At 38.5% G+C, this 20036-nt stretch overlaps 1 protein-coding gene across 1 annotated transcript; it reads right to left on the reverse strand.

The window, feature by feature from the left end:
- Nucleotides 1-513: 513 nt before the first annotated feature.
- LOC145780657 (uncharacterized) lies at nt 514-12487 on the reverse strand. Its single transcript, XM_082592280.1, has 3 exons — nt 12296-12487; nt 1198-1358; nt 514-718 (listed from the first exon to the last, which is right to left on the reverse strand). Exons 1-3 carry the CDS (start codon nt 12485-12487, stop codon nt 514-516), a joined length of 558 nt encoding a protein of 185 aa, XP_082448406.1.
- Nucleotides 12488-20036: the final 7549 nt, after the last annotated feature.

Raw genomic sequence — 20036 nt, forward strand, 5'->3', positions numbered from 1 at the left:
TAGGTTTGTGAAAGGTTTAAAGTTTCAGGTCTGAAATAGATCACTTATAGCTTAACTCAGCAAATTAAAACTAAAAAGAATGAAGGAGTCATTTTGAAGTTCGTAAAAATTGCCTCTGCTAAAAAACAGAAGAGATTAGCACAGTAAATCTCTACCTCAAGTTGAGACGGAAGAAGAAGTGTAGGCTACCTCGAGCAAAACAATAACAAAGTGATCATTGAAAGAAGTCAGCCTGTGAATGAAACACTGTCAGATAAAGATAAAACAGATGCTATCTATTATTCTCATAACGATGTGGCTACTTTGCCAGAAATATTTACTCATAACATGAGAGTTGTGATGATCGAACTAGGGCCCGAAAGGTTTCAGAATAAAAAAGGGCCATTCAAGCCAGCGATTAGAGTAATTAAAGGCGACAAAGAATCCTTCAGCTGTCTGAGTAAGAAGTGGTTTTATTTTGAACTTTCAATAAAATTAAACAAAACTGCTTTAATTCTTCTGTTGTGTGGAATTTTAATCAGCTTTTACGACGGTGTCAAGGGTAGGGGCGGCGTTTCGTGCAAAAATCCAAGGGCGGCATATAGCGTTGCTACGCCACTGATTGGAGTATGCGCCCCATTCGTCGGAATGGATTTCAGTGCCAGGAGCAATGTAGCGTACAATTTCCGCCTCGAGAGTGGCTCGGTCTCGGCGTGGCACCAGTTTGATGAAACATTCCCTAACAAAAATTGGAATTACAACCACTTTAAAGATGGTGTTTATTGACGTATCATAGTTTATTGTCTACAAATAACAAGTAGCCTATATCGATTACAAGATATTGGCCAATTGTTGTATCAACTGTGTTCGCTGGACTTAACCACTAGGCTAAGCAATTATTACCATGCAGAATTTTCACCACAAAGATGTTGACTGAAAACTGTTATCATAAGTTAACGTTTAACAAGGCTGAGTAACCTTCTTCTTTCCGATCGAAACAGGCAATGTAAAATCTTGTTGGGCTAAGCATGTTTCAGAGATTAAAGGCGCCAAAATAACAGGTTGTTGACCGTAAAAGCTCAATTGCTTTGCTTTTTATTTCGAAATTGTTTAGTTAGAATATAATTCTTGCCCCATACCAGAATGTTGGCAATATTTTGGAGTTAGATAAATCAAACATATCAAGAAAGTACGTGACATGTTAGTATTGTCACCTACTTTGTTGTGGTATCTATTCCACCGAACATCCACTGTTGGGGCACTGGACGCCCTTGTGCGTTCCCAGGTTTCCGTCGTGCGACGAGAGATTCGTCAATGGCCACGACGTGCCCCGGTCCACCGATCTGATGGATATTTCGCAACAGATCTTCAGAACAGACCTGCAACGTTACCAAAATATATCACTATTGAAACTACCTCAAAGGCGTAATCGAGAGCTAGGCTAGAATCCCCTTGAAACCTTAGCAACGTAACGATTGGGCACTGGCGTAGATCAGTGCTACTCAAACTTTTTTATACAGCGTACCAGCAGAGGTCTTATTGTCATTCGGCGTACCTTCACACATTTCAAAAAAAAAATAGCAATAACAAGGCCAATCTTAGTTTTGCAAGTGTACATTGAGCAAATTCACTAACAGTTTAATCAAAAATCAGTGAATCAAATCCAAAATAATCAAACAGTCAGTCTAAAATCTCTAAAACGATTTATTATTCTCTACTTTAAATTGGAGGGTTACAACCCCCCCTTTGGCACGCGTGTGACTTCACGAAATTGAGAATAATGCTTTCAGTTTCTATGTCTCTAAAACAAAGTTTGCCTTATTTTAAACGAAACTGCATTAAAAGAGCGAGTTTTGCCAATACCAAGCATTCAAATATCTCAGCCAGGAATTGCCTTGGAAAAAAGCTTCGTCGAGCGGTTACGTTTGAACAACGATTGCTCGTTTTCTAGATAACATATAAACTTGAAAGTTGATAGGTTAATAAAGCAAGACATATTCTTTTAATTTGTGTTGGTTTGGTATTTTTATTGTAAAAATTGAATTGCTGAGAATTGGTACAAAATAGTAAAGTTTAAGTTAGCGCTACATAAATATAATGCCTACTTTAGATTGGCAATTAATCCATTCGAGTAGATGAAGCGTAATGCCATCCAACGATAGTAAAATTGTTAGAATCCGAGCAGAAATGAGAAAGCTACAGCATATTTGGTGGAGGCAGTATTCATCGATCACAGCAAACTGTGGGCGGCTTATACTGAACCACGATCGAATCGCCTTGAAAAATGCATTGGAAAAAAGCTTCGTCGAGCGGTTACGTTTGAACAACGATTTCTCGTTTTGTAGATAACATATAAACGTGAAAGTTGGTAGGTTAATAAAGCAAGACATACTCTTTTAATTTGTGTTGGTTTGGTAATTTTATTGTAAAAATTGAATTGCTGAAAATTGGTACAAAATAGTAAAGTTTAAGTTAGCGCTACATACATATAATGCCTACTTTAGATTGGCAATTAATCCATTCGGGTAGATGAAGCATAATACCATCCAACGATAGAAAAATTGTTAAAATCCGAGCAGAAATGAGAAAGCTACAGCATATTTGGTGGAGGCACTATTCACCGATCACATCAAACTGTGGGCGGCTTGTAATGCAACACTCGAAACTGATCGCTTTGTGTTTGCATTGTTTTGGTAAAAAGCTTCGTCGAGCGGTTACGTTTGAACAACGATTGCTCGTTTTGTGGATTAGATATAAATGTAAAAGTTAACATATGAATAAAGCAAGACATACTCTTTTAATTTGTGTTGGTTTGGTATTTTTATTGTAAAAGTTGAATTGCTGAGAATTGGTGCAAAATAGTAAAGTTTAAGTTAGCGCTACATAAATATAATGCCTACTTTAGATTAGCAGTTAATCCATTCTAGTAGATGAAGCATAATGCCATCCAACGATAGTAAAATTGTTAGAATCCGAGCAGAAATGAGAAAGCTACAGCATATTTGGTGGAGGCAGTATTCATCGATCACAGCAAACTGTGGGCGGCTTATACTGAACCACGATCGAATCGCCTTGAAAAATGCATTGGAAAAAAGCTTCGTCGAGCGGTTACGTTTGAACAACGATTTCTCGTTTTGTAGATAACATATAAACGTGAAAGTTGTTAGCGCTAGATCAATATAATGCCTACAAATATTTAAAAATCAATAGGCATTCCGCTTTTACTTCTATTCCGCGTTTTTGCACCCTTCCTAAAAGTAGTTGCGTTTTTTTGCATGACGTCACACATTTTCATGACGTCACTGACCAAGGCGGCCGATGCTTAACCAGCACCGATATTTCTTGCTGCTATCAAACATTGCCTTCCACTTTCGTTTTGACATTATCAACAGCTACAATACTTTTGAACAGATAATAATTAATACGGTACTTTAAATAATAGCCTGTCAAAATGGTCACTTTATAAAAATTAACAAGCATCGCCAAAAGAGCAAGACTTCATCCTTGCACACGCTGTCAGTCTGCCCCTGCAGTCTCCGCAGTCTGCACAATGCACACTGCACATGCGCATTAACAAATAGCAATTCCACAATCCACAGTGAAAGAATAAAGGACAAGTGTTGCCATTGTTGTTTCAATCTTACAAAATACAGTAAATGTAAAAAAAGCCAAACAAATAATTTGCGGCCAAACCAATATGAAAAAAAAGCCAAAATAAAGCCAAAAAGCCAAACCCAAATTTTGTGGCCAAACGACTTCAAAAAAAGCCAATCTGGCAAGCCTGCTTTAACCGTATCTGTTACTGGCGTAGACCCTATAGTCTCGCCCTCTGCTAATTCAGCAATTTCACATAGAAGTAGTGACGCTAGAAACCTGAGATTTCTTGACTTTTACTTTTTTTTCTTGCCCCAAGGGTTTTTTTCTTGCCCCAACCCTAACCCTAACGCCAGTAACTCTTGCCGCCAAAAGGAAGCAGTGACAGATACGATACGGTTAATAAGGCCAGCTTTCTAAACTCAATTTTTTGAACCATAAATTGCGGAAAAATACAATAACACAACATCAAAACAATACACAACATCAAAACAGTGAAAAATCCCAAAAACAATTTAGTTACCATAGTTATTCGTGATTGTGTATTTTAGGTAGAAAAGGTAATAAAGACTCGGTTTTTGACCTATTTTCGCCATTTCTTGGTCAAATTTCTCAGTTCACATTTTATTTTGAAAGTCTTTTTGCATTGAACACAGAATTTCATCAATTTTGTTTTTCCGTTTCTGTGCAAACAGTATTCCATGCACTTTTTGCACTACAAAGCAATTTTCTCAAATAACAAATTTCCTTCCTAATTATTGTCTGCCAGCAAAGAATGACTCATATTGCTTCAGATCGCGACTCCCTACCCAGACAGCAAAATTGACGTTGAATCAATGTAAAAATGACGGATTTTGCTGCCTGGGTATAGAATGGAATTTTAACGCTGTCGCGTAATGAATAACAAGCACAAAATGAAACCACACGCTAATAGTAAACTGTCAATCAAGCTTTTGATTATCAGCAAATTTCTTGCATTTCATAACTGGCTGTGACAAAAGGTTTATTGTGAACTTCACAATCATCCGATACCAACATAATCGGGATTAAAAGTTGGGGCAAGAAAAAAAAGTAAAAATCAAGAAATCTCAGGTTGTTTCTCGGCAGCCGATTTGTAGCAAGAATTGACAGCGATAGACACGTGTTTCGCCCATAAGGCTGGGCTCATCAGTATCGCACCGTATTCTGCCACAAATTTATTCAATGTCCTCTGCCCTGGCGCCTGCTGGTTTTGTTGGCTCTTTCTTTGTTTCCACAAAGATAAGAGTTAAACTGACTGGTAAAGCGGTGGTCGAATAAATTTGTGGCAGAATACGGTGCGATACTGATGAGCCCAGCCTCATGGGCGAAACACGTGTCTATCGCTGTCAATTCTTGCTACAAATCGGCTGCCGAGAAACATATTGTTGATTGGAAAGTCTGAATGGCTAGCGTGGAAGCTACACCGTTATGGTTGGCGAATCGCAGTTGCTCGCTGTACTAGTGAGTGCTCAGCCTTGTGCTGATAGCCGGGAAGAACGCCCCTTTCTTCACAAATCTCAGGTTTATAGCGTCACTGCTTCTATGTGAAATTGCTGAATTAGCAGAGGGCGAGACCATAGGGTCTACGCCAGTAACAGATACGGTTAAAATCGCAGATACGTTAGGTTTTAGTGTTGCAGTTGAGAATTTGTTGAGAGAGAAGGCGATGCGTTATATAAACGTAAGACGACGTGACTTAACAGAAGGGCTTGGTTTGATTTGAAAACAGAAGAGACAAAGGTCTGGATGTCACTCTATTGCGAAAAGCAAAAATTTGCAATGAGTGGTAAACTGACAACCACAAACACTGGCGATTCACGTAAAACTACGGTAGTTTGACGTTGGATATAGCAATTGTGGTAGGCGAATTGACTTTTTGCTTGTGACCCTTATAAAACTTATGGATTGATTTCTGGGCAAAAGATTTTAGCACCACTTATTAAATACAACACAATCAACAGAGTCCAAAAAGATAATCTTGTTTTCGTTTCAAAATCGTATTTAATTTTGTTAGTCTTTTACTAGATAAATGTTACGAAGAATGTTGAAAATTTGCAATGTAAGCTATTTTAACAATCACACCAGCTGTAGAGTTTTGGTGGGTAACGTTGAGTATGACTAATGAATGTTGCAAATTTTCAACAATTAGTTTGGGTATTAAACACGAAAAACTTAAGTAAGCTAAACCGACGGTAAAATGAATTGTGCTACATGTAGTAGCAGTTATGAAACCATATGCACCCGTTATACTAAATTCAGATTTACGAATCAAGTTCAGAGATTTAGCAACGTACACACATGCATCAAAGTCCCTAGAAATGTACTTACTTTAGCTCCGACAGCTTACTTTTGTTGTTGGTTTCTTTTGTAGATTAATATACTCCAATCCGAGTTTGAAACGTGCTGGCTCGAAGTTGAGTTCTCATAGACTTTCCATGACTGCGTCTTTCGATGTTAAAGTACAATATATCTTTCTTTTAGCACTACTGTATGTATATATATCTTAACATTCAGCTAAAGAAACTCCAATCTGTCGACTTCAAATTCAATTCAATCAATGAAAATCTTTACTATCGGCCTTTCACTGCAGGCACTGGCGACAGCGAAAAAACGTCGCAACTCGCAATGTACAGTTTTGCCTTCGTCAAACTGTAGCCTACTGTGCCAATATCGGATTGCCCTTACACAGATTGTACAGTTTTGCCTTTACCAAACTGTACTGTGCCAATACCGGATTGCCCTTACACAAACTGTAGCTACAGTGTAGGCTAAAGTGTTGCCTTTACTAAACTGTACTGTGCCAATATCGGCTGTACTGTGCCAACACCTTACCAAACTGTACTGTGCCAACACCGGATTGCCATTATAAACTGTACAGGTTTGCCTTTATCACACAGTACTGTGCCAATACCGGATTACCCTTACACAAACTGTACACTTTTGCCGTTACACAAACTGTGCTGTGCCAATGACGGATTGCCATTACACAAACTGTACACTTTTGCTGTTACACAAACTGTACTGTGCCAGTACCGTATAGCCCTTACACAAACTGTACAGTTTTGCCATTACCAAACTGTACTGTGCCAATACCGGATTGCCCTTACACAAACTGTACAGTTTTGCCTTTACCACTCAGTACTGTGCCAATACCGGATTGCCTTACACAAACTGTAGGCCTACTGTGCCAATACCGGATTGCCATTACACAAACTGTACAGTTTTGCCTTTACCAAACTGTAGTGTGACAATACCGGATTGCCCTTACACAAACTGTACAGTTTTACCTTTATCACACAGTACTGTGCCAATACCGGATTTCCCTTACACAAACTGTATAGTTTTGCCATTACCAAACTGTACTGTGCCAATACCGGATTGCCCTTACACAAACTGTACAGTTTTGCCATTACTAAACTGTACTGTGCCAATACCGGATTGCCCAAACACAAACTATACAGTTTTGCCATTACCAAACTGTACTGTGCCAATACCGGATTGTCCTTACACAAACTGTACAGTTTTGCCTTTATCACTCAGTACTGTGCCAATACCGGATTGCCCTTACACAAACTGTACAGTTTTGCCATTACCAAACTGTACTGTGCCAATACCGGATTGCCCTTACACAAACTGTACAGTTTTGCCATTACCAAACTGTACTGTGCCAATACCGGATTGCCCTTACACAAACTGTACAGTTCTGCCATTACCAAACTGTACTGTGCCAATACCGGATTGCCCTTACATAAACTGTACAGTTTTGCCATTACCAAACTGTACTGTGCCAGTACCGGAATGCCCTTACACAAACTGTACAGTTTTGCCATTACCAAACTATACTGTGCCAGTACCGGATTACCTTTACACAAACTGTACAGTTTTGCCATTACCAAACTATACTGTGCCAATACCGGATTGCCCTTACAGAAACTGTACAGTTTTGCCATTACCAAACTGTACTGTGCCAATACCGGATTGCCTTAAACAAACTGTATAGTTTTGCCATTACCAAACTGTACTGTGCCAATACCGGATTGCCCTTACACAAACTGTACAGTTTTGCCCTTACAACATTATATCGGCCCGATACAGGCTTTGTATCGGACAAACTGTACCATTTTGCCGATACAATACTGTACGTTGCCGGTATTGGCCGGATACAGTGCAAACGTTACCGATACACCCGATACACGCCGATACTAATACAGTATTGGCCCAATACTGTGATGTTTGCTGGGTTGTCGATCATTATCAGTGGTTGACTGTTTGTTAGGCATTATAGAACATTTTCAGGCATTGTCGAACATTTTCAGGGGTCGTCGAGCATTTTCAGGGGTTGTCAGGCATTGTAGAGTAGCTACTTTCAGGCATTGTCGATAATTTTCAGGCATTGTCTAGGATTTCCAGGCATTGTCGATCATTATCAGTGGTTGGCAGGCTTATCAGGCATTATAGAACATTTTCAGGCATTGACGAACATTTTCAGGGGATGTCGAGCATTTTCAGGGGTTGTCAGGCATTGTAGAGTAGCTACTTTCAAGCATTGTCGGTAGGCTAATTTCAAGGCATTGTCTAGAATTTCCAGGCATTGTCAATCATTATGAATGGTTGACAGGCTTGTTGTTAGGCATTGTCGGAAATTTTCAAGCATTGTCGAACATTTTTAGGTGTCAGGGGTTTTCAAACATTGTAAAGTACCTTAGATTCTTTCTGGCAGGCATTGTCGGCAGTGGCGTAGCTAGGGAATGTGCCGCCCGGGGCGGATTCAGGTTTTGCCGCCCCTTCAAGAAAAAGCATTTAAAAACAGGCCCGGATTTAGGGGGGCAGAGGGTGCAGGTGCCCCGGACCCCCCGACTTTTAAAAGGCCCCCATACGTGAAAAAAGTGTGATTTTGTGTTGTTTTTTTTTTCTTTTACATTTGTAGTTTCTGAAAAATGCTGTGCAGTGGTGGATTAATGCTACTGTAGACGTCGAGGGGGTGTTTCGCACCGTTGGCACAAAAAAAAATTTTGCACGGGGGCTCCCCGATTTAAAAGTGCCCCGGGCCCCCCATCAGCTAAATCCGGCCCTGTGTGAAAATGAAATGCGTTTTTTTATCAGATTATAATCAAAATCAAAAATTGTAGTCTGAAAGTGCCGCCGGGGCGGTCCGCCTCTCCCGCCCCCCCCCCCTGAAAATGCTCGACCATCCCTGAAAATGTTCGACAATGCCTAAAATGTTCTATAATGACTAAAAAATCTGTCAACCACTGATAATGATCGACAATGCCTGGAAATTCCCAACAATGCCTGAAAGTAGCTACTCTACAATGCCTGACAACCCCTGAAAATGCTCGACAACCCCTGAAAATGTTCGACAATGCCTTAAAATGTTCTATTATGCCTAACAAACCCGTCAACCACTGATAATGATCGACAATGCCAGGAAATCCTAGACAATGCCTGAAAGTAGCTACTCTACAATGCCTGACAACCCCTAAAAATGCTCGACAACCCCTGAAAATGTTCGACAATGCCTGAAATGTTCTATAATGCCTAATAAGCCTGTCAACCACTGATAATGATCGACAGTGCCTGGAAATCCTAGACAATGCCTGGAAATTCCTAACAATGTCTGAAAGTAGCTACTCTACAATGCCTGACAACCCCTGAAAATGCTCGACGATCCCTGAAAATGTTCGACAATGCCTGAAAATGTTCCATAATGACTACCAAACCTGCCAACCACTGATATTGAGCGACAATGCCTGGAAATCCTAGACAATGCCTGGAAACTCCCAACCATGCCTGAAAGTAGCTACTCTACAATGCCTGACAACCCCTCAAAATGCTCGACAACCCCTGAATATGTTTGATAATGCCTGAAAATGTTCGACAATGCCTCACAAGCCTGTCAACCATTGATAATGATCGACAATGCCTGGAAATCCTAGACAATGCCTGGAAATTCCCAACAATTCCTGAAAGTAGTTAGACTATAGCCTACCATGGCCACCTAAAGATACGGCCTGATTTGTCACATTTTGCAGAAATTTCCCGGTTTTTCTAACTTTGGGCGAACGTTTAAATAAATTTTTCTAAAAATTAAATTTTTACTCTTTCTTTTCTCTTTTCCCCAAATGACACAATAGGTTTTAACATCCTCACATGTTGAAAAACAAAGAAAACTTGATTTCGAAGATTTTAGTCAGACTGTTAATTTTTCAATAACAGTCTGATTTAGCGTTTTTCAACTTACTTTTTTTCATTTGCTGCTGCTTCCCCAAGGCAACAAAAAAGTTTTATGTCATTAGGAAACCGCAAAAAGAAAAAACATCTCAAAAAATATCAGTCAAGCACTAGCAGTAGCCGTAATCAAAATCTGCAAAATGTGACAAATCAGGCCGGATCTCCAGGTGGCCATGAGCCTACTCTACAATACCTGACAACCCCTGAAAATGCTCGACAACCCCTGAAAATGTTCTACAGTCCCCCAAAAAGCTGACAATGCCCGACAATGCCCGACAATGGGTATTCAGAGGTACCGGTTGAATAGGCTTTCACAATTGGTTGTGCTAACAAAAATGGCGGCGGGCGCACTCGAGTGGTGCCATCGCGGTGTGTGGAGCGTGAATGGGAATGACGCTTCTACTCTCTTAGGATTTCTGTGGGCTGTACAGTCGCACGCTTCGCTGCTCACGCAAATTCCCGTTTTGACAGCTCTGACAAAAGCACGCGCGGAATGCTGATCAGACCGCAATGGGGCTAAATTTTATTGAAAATCGTTTTATGGTAGCATGTTAAACACAAAGAACATGGAAAACCGCCAAGTCAGGTTTTTCCTTTAGTATCCCTTTAACCCTTACGAGGTTGGGCTCCCTGGAGTCTTGCTCAGTTTGGGGGGGGGCTGTCGATTCTTCTTATGCTTTAGGAGTGATATCTCTGTTATTTTTTAAGGTACGGTTTCAAACTTTGGGATTCACTTTGTAAAATTATTTACGCTGAGCATATCCGAAAATTAAAACTATGTGAATTTTAGAACTGCTCATAGACGTTGAAATGTTGAGGTGACTTATGACTTTTGGATTATTTTGCGATTAAAGCGATTGTAGCGTGAGTTTACACATTATTTTTTGATAGAGTAATGAAGAACATGCATTGCAATGTTGTGATTAAATTTTTTTTACATAATCTCAATTTGAATCTATATTTTTCATGCAAAATAATAACTTTTCCCACGCTCAAAATAAACCTCGCTACTTGACTAAAAGAACAATGCTTCATCTATTACATGCAGTAATGAGATTTCTGAACGCGTGTCACACCAATTTGGATTATGATCTTGTGACCTCGGTTCCAAGAACAGCAACTCCTACGCTTTATTAACAAAAATGTAGACCAGCTGAAGAAGCAGGGTCGCGTTTATCAAATACTATTATGTAATCCACGAAACGAATGGAAGATCATGCAACAAAAAACGCGGTTTAAATGCAATGTATTGTAGTTGCAACAGCGTCTCTCAATGTAAGTTCAATGTGAACTCGGCTACATACAAGGCTAGTACTAGGAGTAAGATTACCCGATAAAGTCGATGATGCTCTACGTAAACAGAAGTCAGAAAGAAATTCAAAATAAAACAGTTACGGTTCATTAATAAACAGAACGTCACAACGCTTTTCACCAAAAGGAAAATCTGTAATGCCTCGGGTCATTTTCTTGTGGATTCAATAAGCTCTCTAAGATTCATATGCCACACACTAAAATCCAAACAATATTTAGATTTATTCAAAGTAGTATTTATTATGCGTCAAATCATTGTGAACCTGGAGAAATACTTTACAAAGAATTAGCTGCCTAATGGGCGTTTATGCGATAAAAATGTCAGTTTGGCAGCAAAATATTGATAAGTATTTTGATTTGGTTACAGCAATACCGGACTGCAGCAATTGGCACAAGGCTCTTGCAGCAACGTTTTTCAACTTGATTCAATGGTAAAGCAACCTGTGTTCTGTCAGGTTATGTACACACAAGTTCAGAAATATTTAGGAATATGCAATGAGGCACATTGAAATTACAAGTGGCTGCACATTTACAGTTCGATAATACGAGGAATTGAATACAAGCTAATACAATCATTTCGACGTGGATTCAACATTGCAAGACAATGTGAACATGCGCGGGTTTGCAATTAGATTACTTCTCTTTTATCCTTGTTTGTATAAAAGTCATAAAATCAGTCGTTGTATCCGTGCTAAAATTCAGCTATGTTCAAACCGCATTATATTGATATTTTCTAAATAGAAAATGGATTTATAAAATATGAATACAATACTGTTTCAGCATATAAAAGTGCTGAATTTTACATCCAGTATTACGATTAGTTTTATGACCCACTTTTTATACAAAGAAGGATAGATGATTTTGATAAGCAATCAAATTGCAAAACCGCGCATGTTTACAAATATTCAACGTCTTGATATGTTGAATCAACCTAAAAATAGCTAGCTGTCTAATGAAAGGAAAAACTTTCATTGAGCTCCGCGTTTTATTTAGGCTGTGGTTGAAGCCAATGTTTATAAAACCGCTATCATTCAAATAGTTTATTCTGCCCAAAAGCAAGCTTGACATACTCGTGTGGAATGTGCAGGGCATAAAGGCTTTTCACAGCACTGACATTGGCCACGGTTTTTTGGTAGTTTATTTTTTCTGGCTTTGGCACCTTCTCCCATAATAGCGTGTTTGCATACGTCGCATCTACGTCGTGTCGACGATAGTTGGGCAGAGTGGCCCTTCTGCCGCTTGGAGTTGTTGTTGAAGGTTGTTTCCCTATTACTGCTTCAATCTTATGTATGGTGTGATAGTTCAGGCCCTGGAGAAATCGCGACTTTATGAATGGCTTCACGAGTTCCATGGCCAGTTCCCAACCGAAGTCGAAGGATTTTCGCTTGCGTGGATCAGTCCCTTCATTTAGTGCTAAAACTGTAGATGCGTTGACGCGGCAAGTATCCAAAAAATAAGCAAACGCAGTAGTTGTCCACCGTGGGGACTTCGCTTTGCACGTGAATGAACCCATCCTTTGGTCGATGATATCGGTGCCACCCTTTGTGAAGTCGTAAAGCTTATACAAGCCTGGCTTCTTTTTGCCGTCATCCTTGGTAATCCCCAATAGAGGTTGCATGGTCGTCAACATCAAAACATTCCGCATGCCAGAACTCTTCGTTTTTACTACATAAGAATGTAGACTAAGATCAGCCTCACTCGTCTGCCAATAAATTTCGTACGAAAATTTCTCCCTACCACTCACTTGCTTCACTTCCAGGGGTATTCCTCTACGTATAGCGTTGAGGGTTCCCACTGACGTTATACCCCTGTCAAGCAACCACTGCGCGAGTGGTATGGAGGTGTACAAGCGGTCATACGAAATATTCCGACCTTGAAGGTCACCGTGTTGTTCCAGGCTCATCACCATTCCTTTTACCACTTCTTCTGTTCCACGAACGTAAAAATGAAATGGCTCTTCCTTCGGTTTACCTGAATAGACCGATGCCGTAAATGTGTATGGGAATCTGCTGGCGTTTACCGACTTGAACAGAAGGCCATATTTCGCAGGCTTGTTTGGATTATATTGCTTGAAGGCAATTTGTGTCCTCATGGGGTATAGCGTTTCGTCCAACGACAAGTAGTCACCTGGAATGACATGTTTGCCGCAGTTTTCGTTAAACATTTCGAAAATGAATCGAAATGCGGCAAACCGGTCATTCTTCCAACGTTGCGGCCTAGTATTTTGGTCGTCAAACGAAATGTTCGAAAATAAAAATTTAAAGCGGTTCTTGCTCATTGTTGCACTAAACACGGGATGCCCTTGCAGTTGATTGAACAATACATCCGTGGAATGACCAGCCTGTCCTAAAAGCCCCCGAAAATACCCCAATCCAACAAAGGCCAGCATCTCCTCGTTGTTGGTTGGGCCAAAATAGCAGTACCTGCTGTCATGTAAAATTCTCTCTGGCAATTGAGAAATGAGTGTGGCAATTTTTCTATTTGTTTCTTGAACAATAATGTTCAAAATGTTTAAAGAAAAAAATAGTTCCCATGCTTGCCGAGGAGTCTTGGCTTCTTTGGCTTCTCCTCTAACACCAGTCGGGCCAGATATAATGTTAGCCCGGCCCCTTCTCCCATTGTGCACCGGTCTCGCATTAGACCAAGTAATGCTGACGCCGCCCTCTTGTCTGTTCTTTGGCTTTTCTACAAAAGTTGTATAAGACTTCAGTGTGTCGGGAAACTCAACAGCATCGTAGTTGTTCATGTCGAGAGAGGAATCTATGCTGTTCATCAGTCTTTTCGATGTTATAATCCGTCGTGGTGGCGCAAACTCCGGTTGAACATCGCCCATGGAAGGTAACTGGTCGTCAATCTCGATCGGAATCGCTGTTGCGGAAGTTGACGGAGAAGAATCCGCTTCTTCATCTGAATCGGAGTGCCATAAATCCTCCAAATCATCCGCCTGGCTTTCGTCGTCAGAATCCAGTAAAACATGTTGCAATATTTCTTCAGCACTGAATCCTTGCCTTGCCATGTTTTATTTAAAAGTGAAAAGGACGTAATTTTTTTAATAATGGCGTTGAAATACTAAAGAAAATGTATAATGAAACAAATTGTTAGTCACGTAGAAACTAGTTAGAAAAAAACTTTTACACAGAATTATAAAAGTCAAGAATAAACCAAAACTTTGCAATATAATAAATTGTCAGACCGTTGTCAAAAATTGTGAAGTGCACTTTACATATTTACTGATGATGAAACTATATGAATGCTATGGTTATCTATGGTGATTCAGATTAGCTTCTTGAGCAATGCTTCACGTTTATGATAAACTACACGTAGAAGGGAAATCCAACAGGCGTTTGCACAATTTCGTCGTTTAGCGACGTAGATTCGACGAAAGCGGCGTAATAATTATTAGGCCTACCTGGTATCAATATTGGCTGTTTCTGCAATGTTGCGTTATGACCATGAACGCCACGTGGCTTGAAAAACAACATTATAACGCTGAATGAAACCATTTGCATGAAGCTGATAATTTATCTAATAAAATAATCTCTGATGTAAATTCAACGATTGGGCAATGGTATGTCTCAACAAAATTACCAAATATTCCATCATTTTGACGGCTAGAATGCATTGTTGAACCTAAACCGAAAAATATAGATGCGCTGTTCATCCATAATTTTTGATATTTGTTTATATGTTTAGTGAAAATAAGCTGTCATTCTTGTTATTATATTGAAAATTGAAAAAAAGTTTGCAAAACGTCTATATTACCATGAATGCGGTTTCATCTATTTTGATTGTCCCTTGCTGTAGGCGTACTTAGGCAAGTTGTAATTATCACAATCTAACTTTTCCCAACTATGAGCACTATATCTCGATGCGCATTTGTGTATTGTGTAAAATTTTGATGGTGTCCAAAAATCAAATATTATTTACAAAATAACTCGATCTCTTAGAATATCCTCATATGTCACATCAACAAATACTTTCCTGACTTACAAATAGGCCTAACTAAGGTAATAAAGAAACATTCTACTAACGGACAATTCAGTGATAAAAAAAATCCAAAAGTTTGATATTTCTTGCAAATGCAAACAATATAAGTTTTTCATAACAAGATGAAGTTCAATAGCATTACAAGAATTCCATCACCGTAATTCAAAAAGAACCTTTCCATTACTTGGGTTGACCCTTGCAATTAATCCGCATATGGGGCATGTTATGTACCACTATGGTTCACCGTACTGCCGATTGCCTAAAGCATGAAAAAAGTTGCATCTGTCTGCGGTTATAAGTTATATTTTTTTCTAAATTGAACTAAAACAGCTATTCGCATTATGAAACAGTTGGATAAGTGCCATAATTCAAACTATGGAATAAGTTTGTTTCCCTATAAAAACGCCTGCCTGCAAGATGATACCATGTTCATAAAAATTACTCGATGTAGCCTGCATAACGCAATATACTTTATGATATTATATTTTCTGATTATACATTTCCAGTCCTTGTCACAGACTGCATAATGCTCACTCATTCACTTTCAATGTAACTGAAAATAGTTGTTAGATAAAACCTATATATCACACGCGCTATCAAGTAAAAGCGTTCTATTTTACATTGATTCGATTGGCTCAATATGAGATGGCTACTTCTAAACTACACTTATGAAGGCAGAGTCTGCAATTACTTGAATTTTTGCAGGTGTGACCTACAATAAATAATGCGATTAATCGAATACAATTCTCACACAACTCGTGAATATGTCTAGTCAATCAGCGCTGACATAATGCTGGATGATGCATTATTGTTTATTGAATAATTTAGTAAATATGAGTAACTTCATCTGTTTGTTATTGTGAGACGAAACTAGGAAGAATGGAAATAGAAATGGATAAAATAAAGGTATTTTTATTCAATGTAAACGCGCTGCCGCGTGTCATTATCTAACTAAAATATCTCTCGCCGCTAGCCTATCTCGATTCACCGTTTTCTGACGTCACGTCCATTCGACAACAAACGATTTCTTTCATGCATTCTCAGTTCAGGTTGGCAGTTACCCGCCTTTCCGTCGATTCAACATTGCAAGACGTCGCATAAGTTCATACCTTTAGTTTGGTAAACAGAGATAATATTTCATTGTGACATTGCTATGTAAACTTATATTTCACATGAGACAACTTGACAAGTAAATATACAAGTTTTCACAATTTACGACGAGTTATAGCACATGGAAATGTTACGCTACAATTGCTTTGGGAGGTACTGCATTGTGGTTTAGTTTATCAGTGACAGTGAACCTGGTACAAGAAGCCTCGAATATATTGATTCAACTAAGCTGCATCACGTATAAACGTGGTGGAACGATCGTCCTTTTCACAAAAGCGTGATGTTCTGGTTTATCCTACACAAATGAGAAGCGTATTGCATTTCAAATCTTTACATGTCGACTTGGAAATAAATGTTTACAAGTATATGTGAGAAGCTTTGGGAACATCGACGCCTTTTCTGCTTTTGATAGTGTGTCGGACAAAAGGAAAGATTTGAAACCAAAATCATGATATGTTACAGCGCAGCTTCTACAGTAGCTAAATTTCTAATTATTTAAAAAAGCGTTGTGGCCCAAACAGTACAATCTAAAACCAGTCCACAACGTTGAATATGTCACGAGAAAGGAAAATGCAATCAAAAGAAACCAGCCAATCACTTTCAATACTTATCTCACATTTTATATCAAATTTACTCCAAATGACGCTGAGTCATTGCAATAACGTTGTAGCCTATGCTTTGTTTGATTGAAAGGACATCATTTTCTGCGAAAAACAATTGTCGCGCTAGATGTATTGTCACCAAGTCTTATGTTTAATTTTACGCAATTTCAACCGCAAGCGACGGTAAATCATCGTATCAAAGTTGAAGCTTTTCCTGTATCGACGTCGCTTATAAGCCGTGGTGAGAACAAAAGATCCACGCATACTGTCAATTTCCTTCACGCTGTGAAGCAGTTAGGATTAACGAGACATGGACCAAATTAATTACTTTCATCCAACTGGTGGGAAAGTTTTGAACAATAGAATATGAAATATTTCAGAGGATGTGCTGAGAAATGCCTTATATCTCTCAATTTATAACCTTTATTCGCTCAAAATTTCAGCTCAATAGAGGTGAATGAAAGTTAGGAAAAGTCAAGAAATCTCGTAGTCGCAGCCTCAGTGGTTTTAGAGATACAACTGTTGATGCAAAAAAGTTGAATTGACAGCCCCCCCCCAACCTTCAAACAGTTAAAAGAACCGGTTTTTGAAATTCCGATCTCCGCCTCCGCAGAATTTCTCCCACAATTTTCACCCTCCAGGCAACACATTTCTCTATCACCAATCCCTCGTCCTTCGCTGGTGGACCGAACTATTCCACGCTCAAGTTGCCGGTGTCATGATATCCCCTGCCTATGTAGGGTGTTATAGGGCGATAATTTGAGGTGTTTAACCCTATCTTAATACGAGCTGTTTTCGTACGCGGAAAGCACGTCACGGCTATCTTAGCCCCGTGCTAATTAATCGCTATTAACGGGAGCTATGAAAATCACAGAGCCAAAATGTTTTACAAGATAATAACCATGTGATTGAAATAAAATGTTTGAGATAAAAAGACGTCAGAAAGTAGGTTTTATTCTACTTTTCCCGAAAATAGCTTCAAAATTGAAATTTCTCAATTATAGCATAAAGTAATGCTAAACTAAACCAAAGATTACTTTTTCCCTTAAATATAAAGCAATTTTGGGCGTTTTTACATTTCAAAGTAGCCTAATTGCACTAACATTTATATTGCACTTACATTAAATTGTATACTTCTAGCATTGCACAAAAATGTCTAACCACATGAGACAAAATGCTTTTTGTGAAGGAGAGAAAGGTAGAAAAATTACCAGTGTAGGTTTAAAAAATTCGCAAAGAACAAAAACTAAAAGTCAAGAAATTTTACATTTCTAGCATATTTCCTTCTGTGAAATATTTCAGTACTAGTGTGGGGCGTCGTCATAAAACCCCGTGTCGCTACAGATATGGTTAAAATCTTAATTATTTAGTTTAGTGTGATTGGTTACTCATACGATGGCGCTACAGATGCGACTAAAACTTCAAGCATACAGTAGACTGAGTTCAAAATTTCATCAGGTTTATCCGCTTGTAATAATCATGTTCTTTTGTTACATTAAAATTCCTTGTAGTCTTTTTTTGGAATGCCTATAAAAAGTATTTCATATTTATGTCTTAGTAGGCTAATGCATATGAATCAGACAAAATAGTTTGCAAAAATGCTGTTTGAAGCTGAAATATTTTGTTTTCACGAATTTTGTTTCGATGTGTTGAACAGTCCTACTACTTTGGTTAATTTGTTGTGGACACTGGACAGGTAAATATAGGCTAGTCAACGCCTTGATAAAGGATTGCACAAAATCTTTTATGGATTCTCTCATAGGTCAACATTGGGACTTCTTTTCTTCCTAATGTATATTAACGATCTTCCTTTAATGTCTAAATTTTCAACCGTGCTTTTTGCGGACGACACATATCTAGCTTTACATGGTGAAGAATTGGATTCTTTACAAACAGAAACCAAGTCTGAACTACATGAAATTGATGATTGGCTACGAAGAAATAAACTTTCCTTAAATGACTCTAAAACAAGCTACATTTCAATGAATAAAGTGCCAAAGCGTACTGTTGAAACTAGTTTCAAGTTGTGTATAAACCAAACAGTGATAGAAAGAGTGAAAACAGTTAAGTATCTGGGAATCCATGTGGATGAAAATCTAACCTGGTCGTCACACATTAAACATTTGTCGCTGCAGATGGCTCGATATTCTGGATTTTTTTATCGCCTTTGTAACTATGCATTGGAGGAAACATTGCTCATGTTATATTATAGTTTAGTAGGCTATATAGTCGTGTTAAATACGATATTACTATAATGTGGGGTACTGCAAATAAAACGCTAATCAAGGAAGTAGACATCAGACACAATAATATTATTCGCGCAATCACAAGAAGTACAAAATTCAGTCAAGTCACTAACTTATACAAATCTTTAAATGTATTACGAGAAGATATTTGCAAACTCGAAATTGCCAAATTTATGCATAAAGTTTCCAATAATAATCTACCACCTGTATTCCAAGAACGTTTTATAAAACTTGATAATATTCACTCGTACAACACTCGACAACTAAGGAAAATGAAGTATTTTCTTCCACTAATAAACAAATCCGTGCCACACAATCTTTTGGCACATCGGGGTACTATATTGTGGAGTGAATTGGATGAATGTATAAAAAGCAAACACCTTGCTTTGTTTAAAAAACTTTATAAAATTACCTTGTTAAATTCTTATCAAATATACTTTGTCAGTTTAATAATTTTATCTACATGTATCCTTGTGTTTGTGTAATTTCTGTTCTTACCCGATATGATTCATTGTATGCTCATGTTTTCCGAGCTGGTCTTGATTCAATTTCCTACAAAACCTTATATGTGTCACGATTTCTTTCTATCTCTTACCAGGAAAAAGACTTGGAAAGGTTCAATGACGTAGTTTAATGGGTCAAACCGAAAAGCAGTCAATTAAATGTCGAATAATTCTACTAGTGAAATGATAATCTGACTTCTTGAAGGACTTTAACGAACGGCTTCTCAAATAACTCTAATTTCGAACACAATTTATATCAGCACCAATTCTCATCTACTTGTATTCAATTACTTCAAGTCTCAATCACCAATAATTTCTGCATCAACTACCAATCCACCACTCATAGCACAATTCCCATAATAATAATAATCTCATAATAAATCATTACGCAAATTACACCACTATTTATAGTTGGTTGTTCAGTCCAGTAACTTCGAGAAGGTTACGTAAGG

This window comes from Aplidium turbinatum, chromosome 12 (genome assembly GCF_918807975.1).
Source record: "Aplidium turbinatum chromosome 12, kaAplTurb1.1, whole genome shotgun sequence".
Classification (NCBI taxonomy): domain Eukaryota; kingdom Metazoa; phylum Chordata; class Ascidiacea; order Aplousobranchia; family Polyclinidae; genus Aplidium; species Aplidium turbinatum.

Bases quoted from the DNA above. Each gene is read 5' to 3' on its own strand.
- LOC145780657 (XM_082592280.1), bottom strand. From the start codon at position 12,487: ATGGAACTCGTGAAGCCATTCATAAAGTCGCGATTTCTCCAGGGCCTG. The intron at 1,359-12,295 runs GTGCCAAAGCCA...GTAACGTTGCAG, and splicing joins ACACGCTATTATGGGAGAAG to GTCTGTTCTGAAGATCTGTT. The intron at 719-1,197 runs GTAGGTGACAAT...AATTTTTGTTAG, and splicing joins GGAATAGATACCACAACAAA to GGAATGTTTCATCAAACTGG.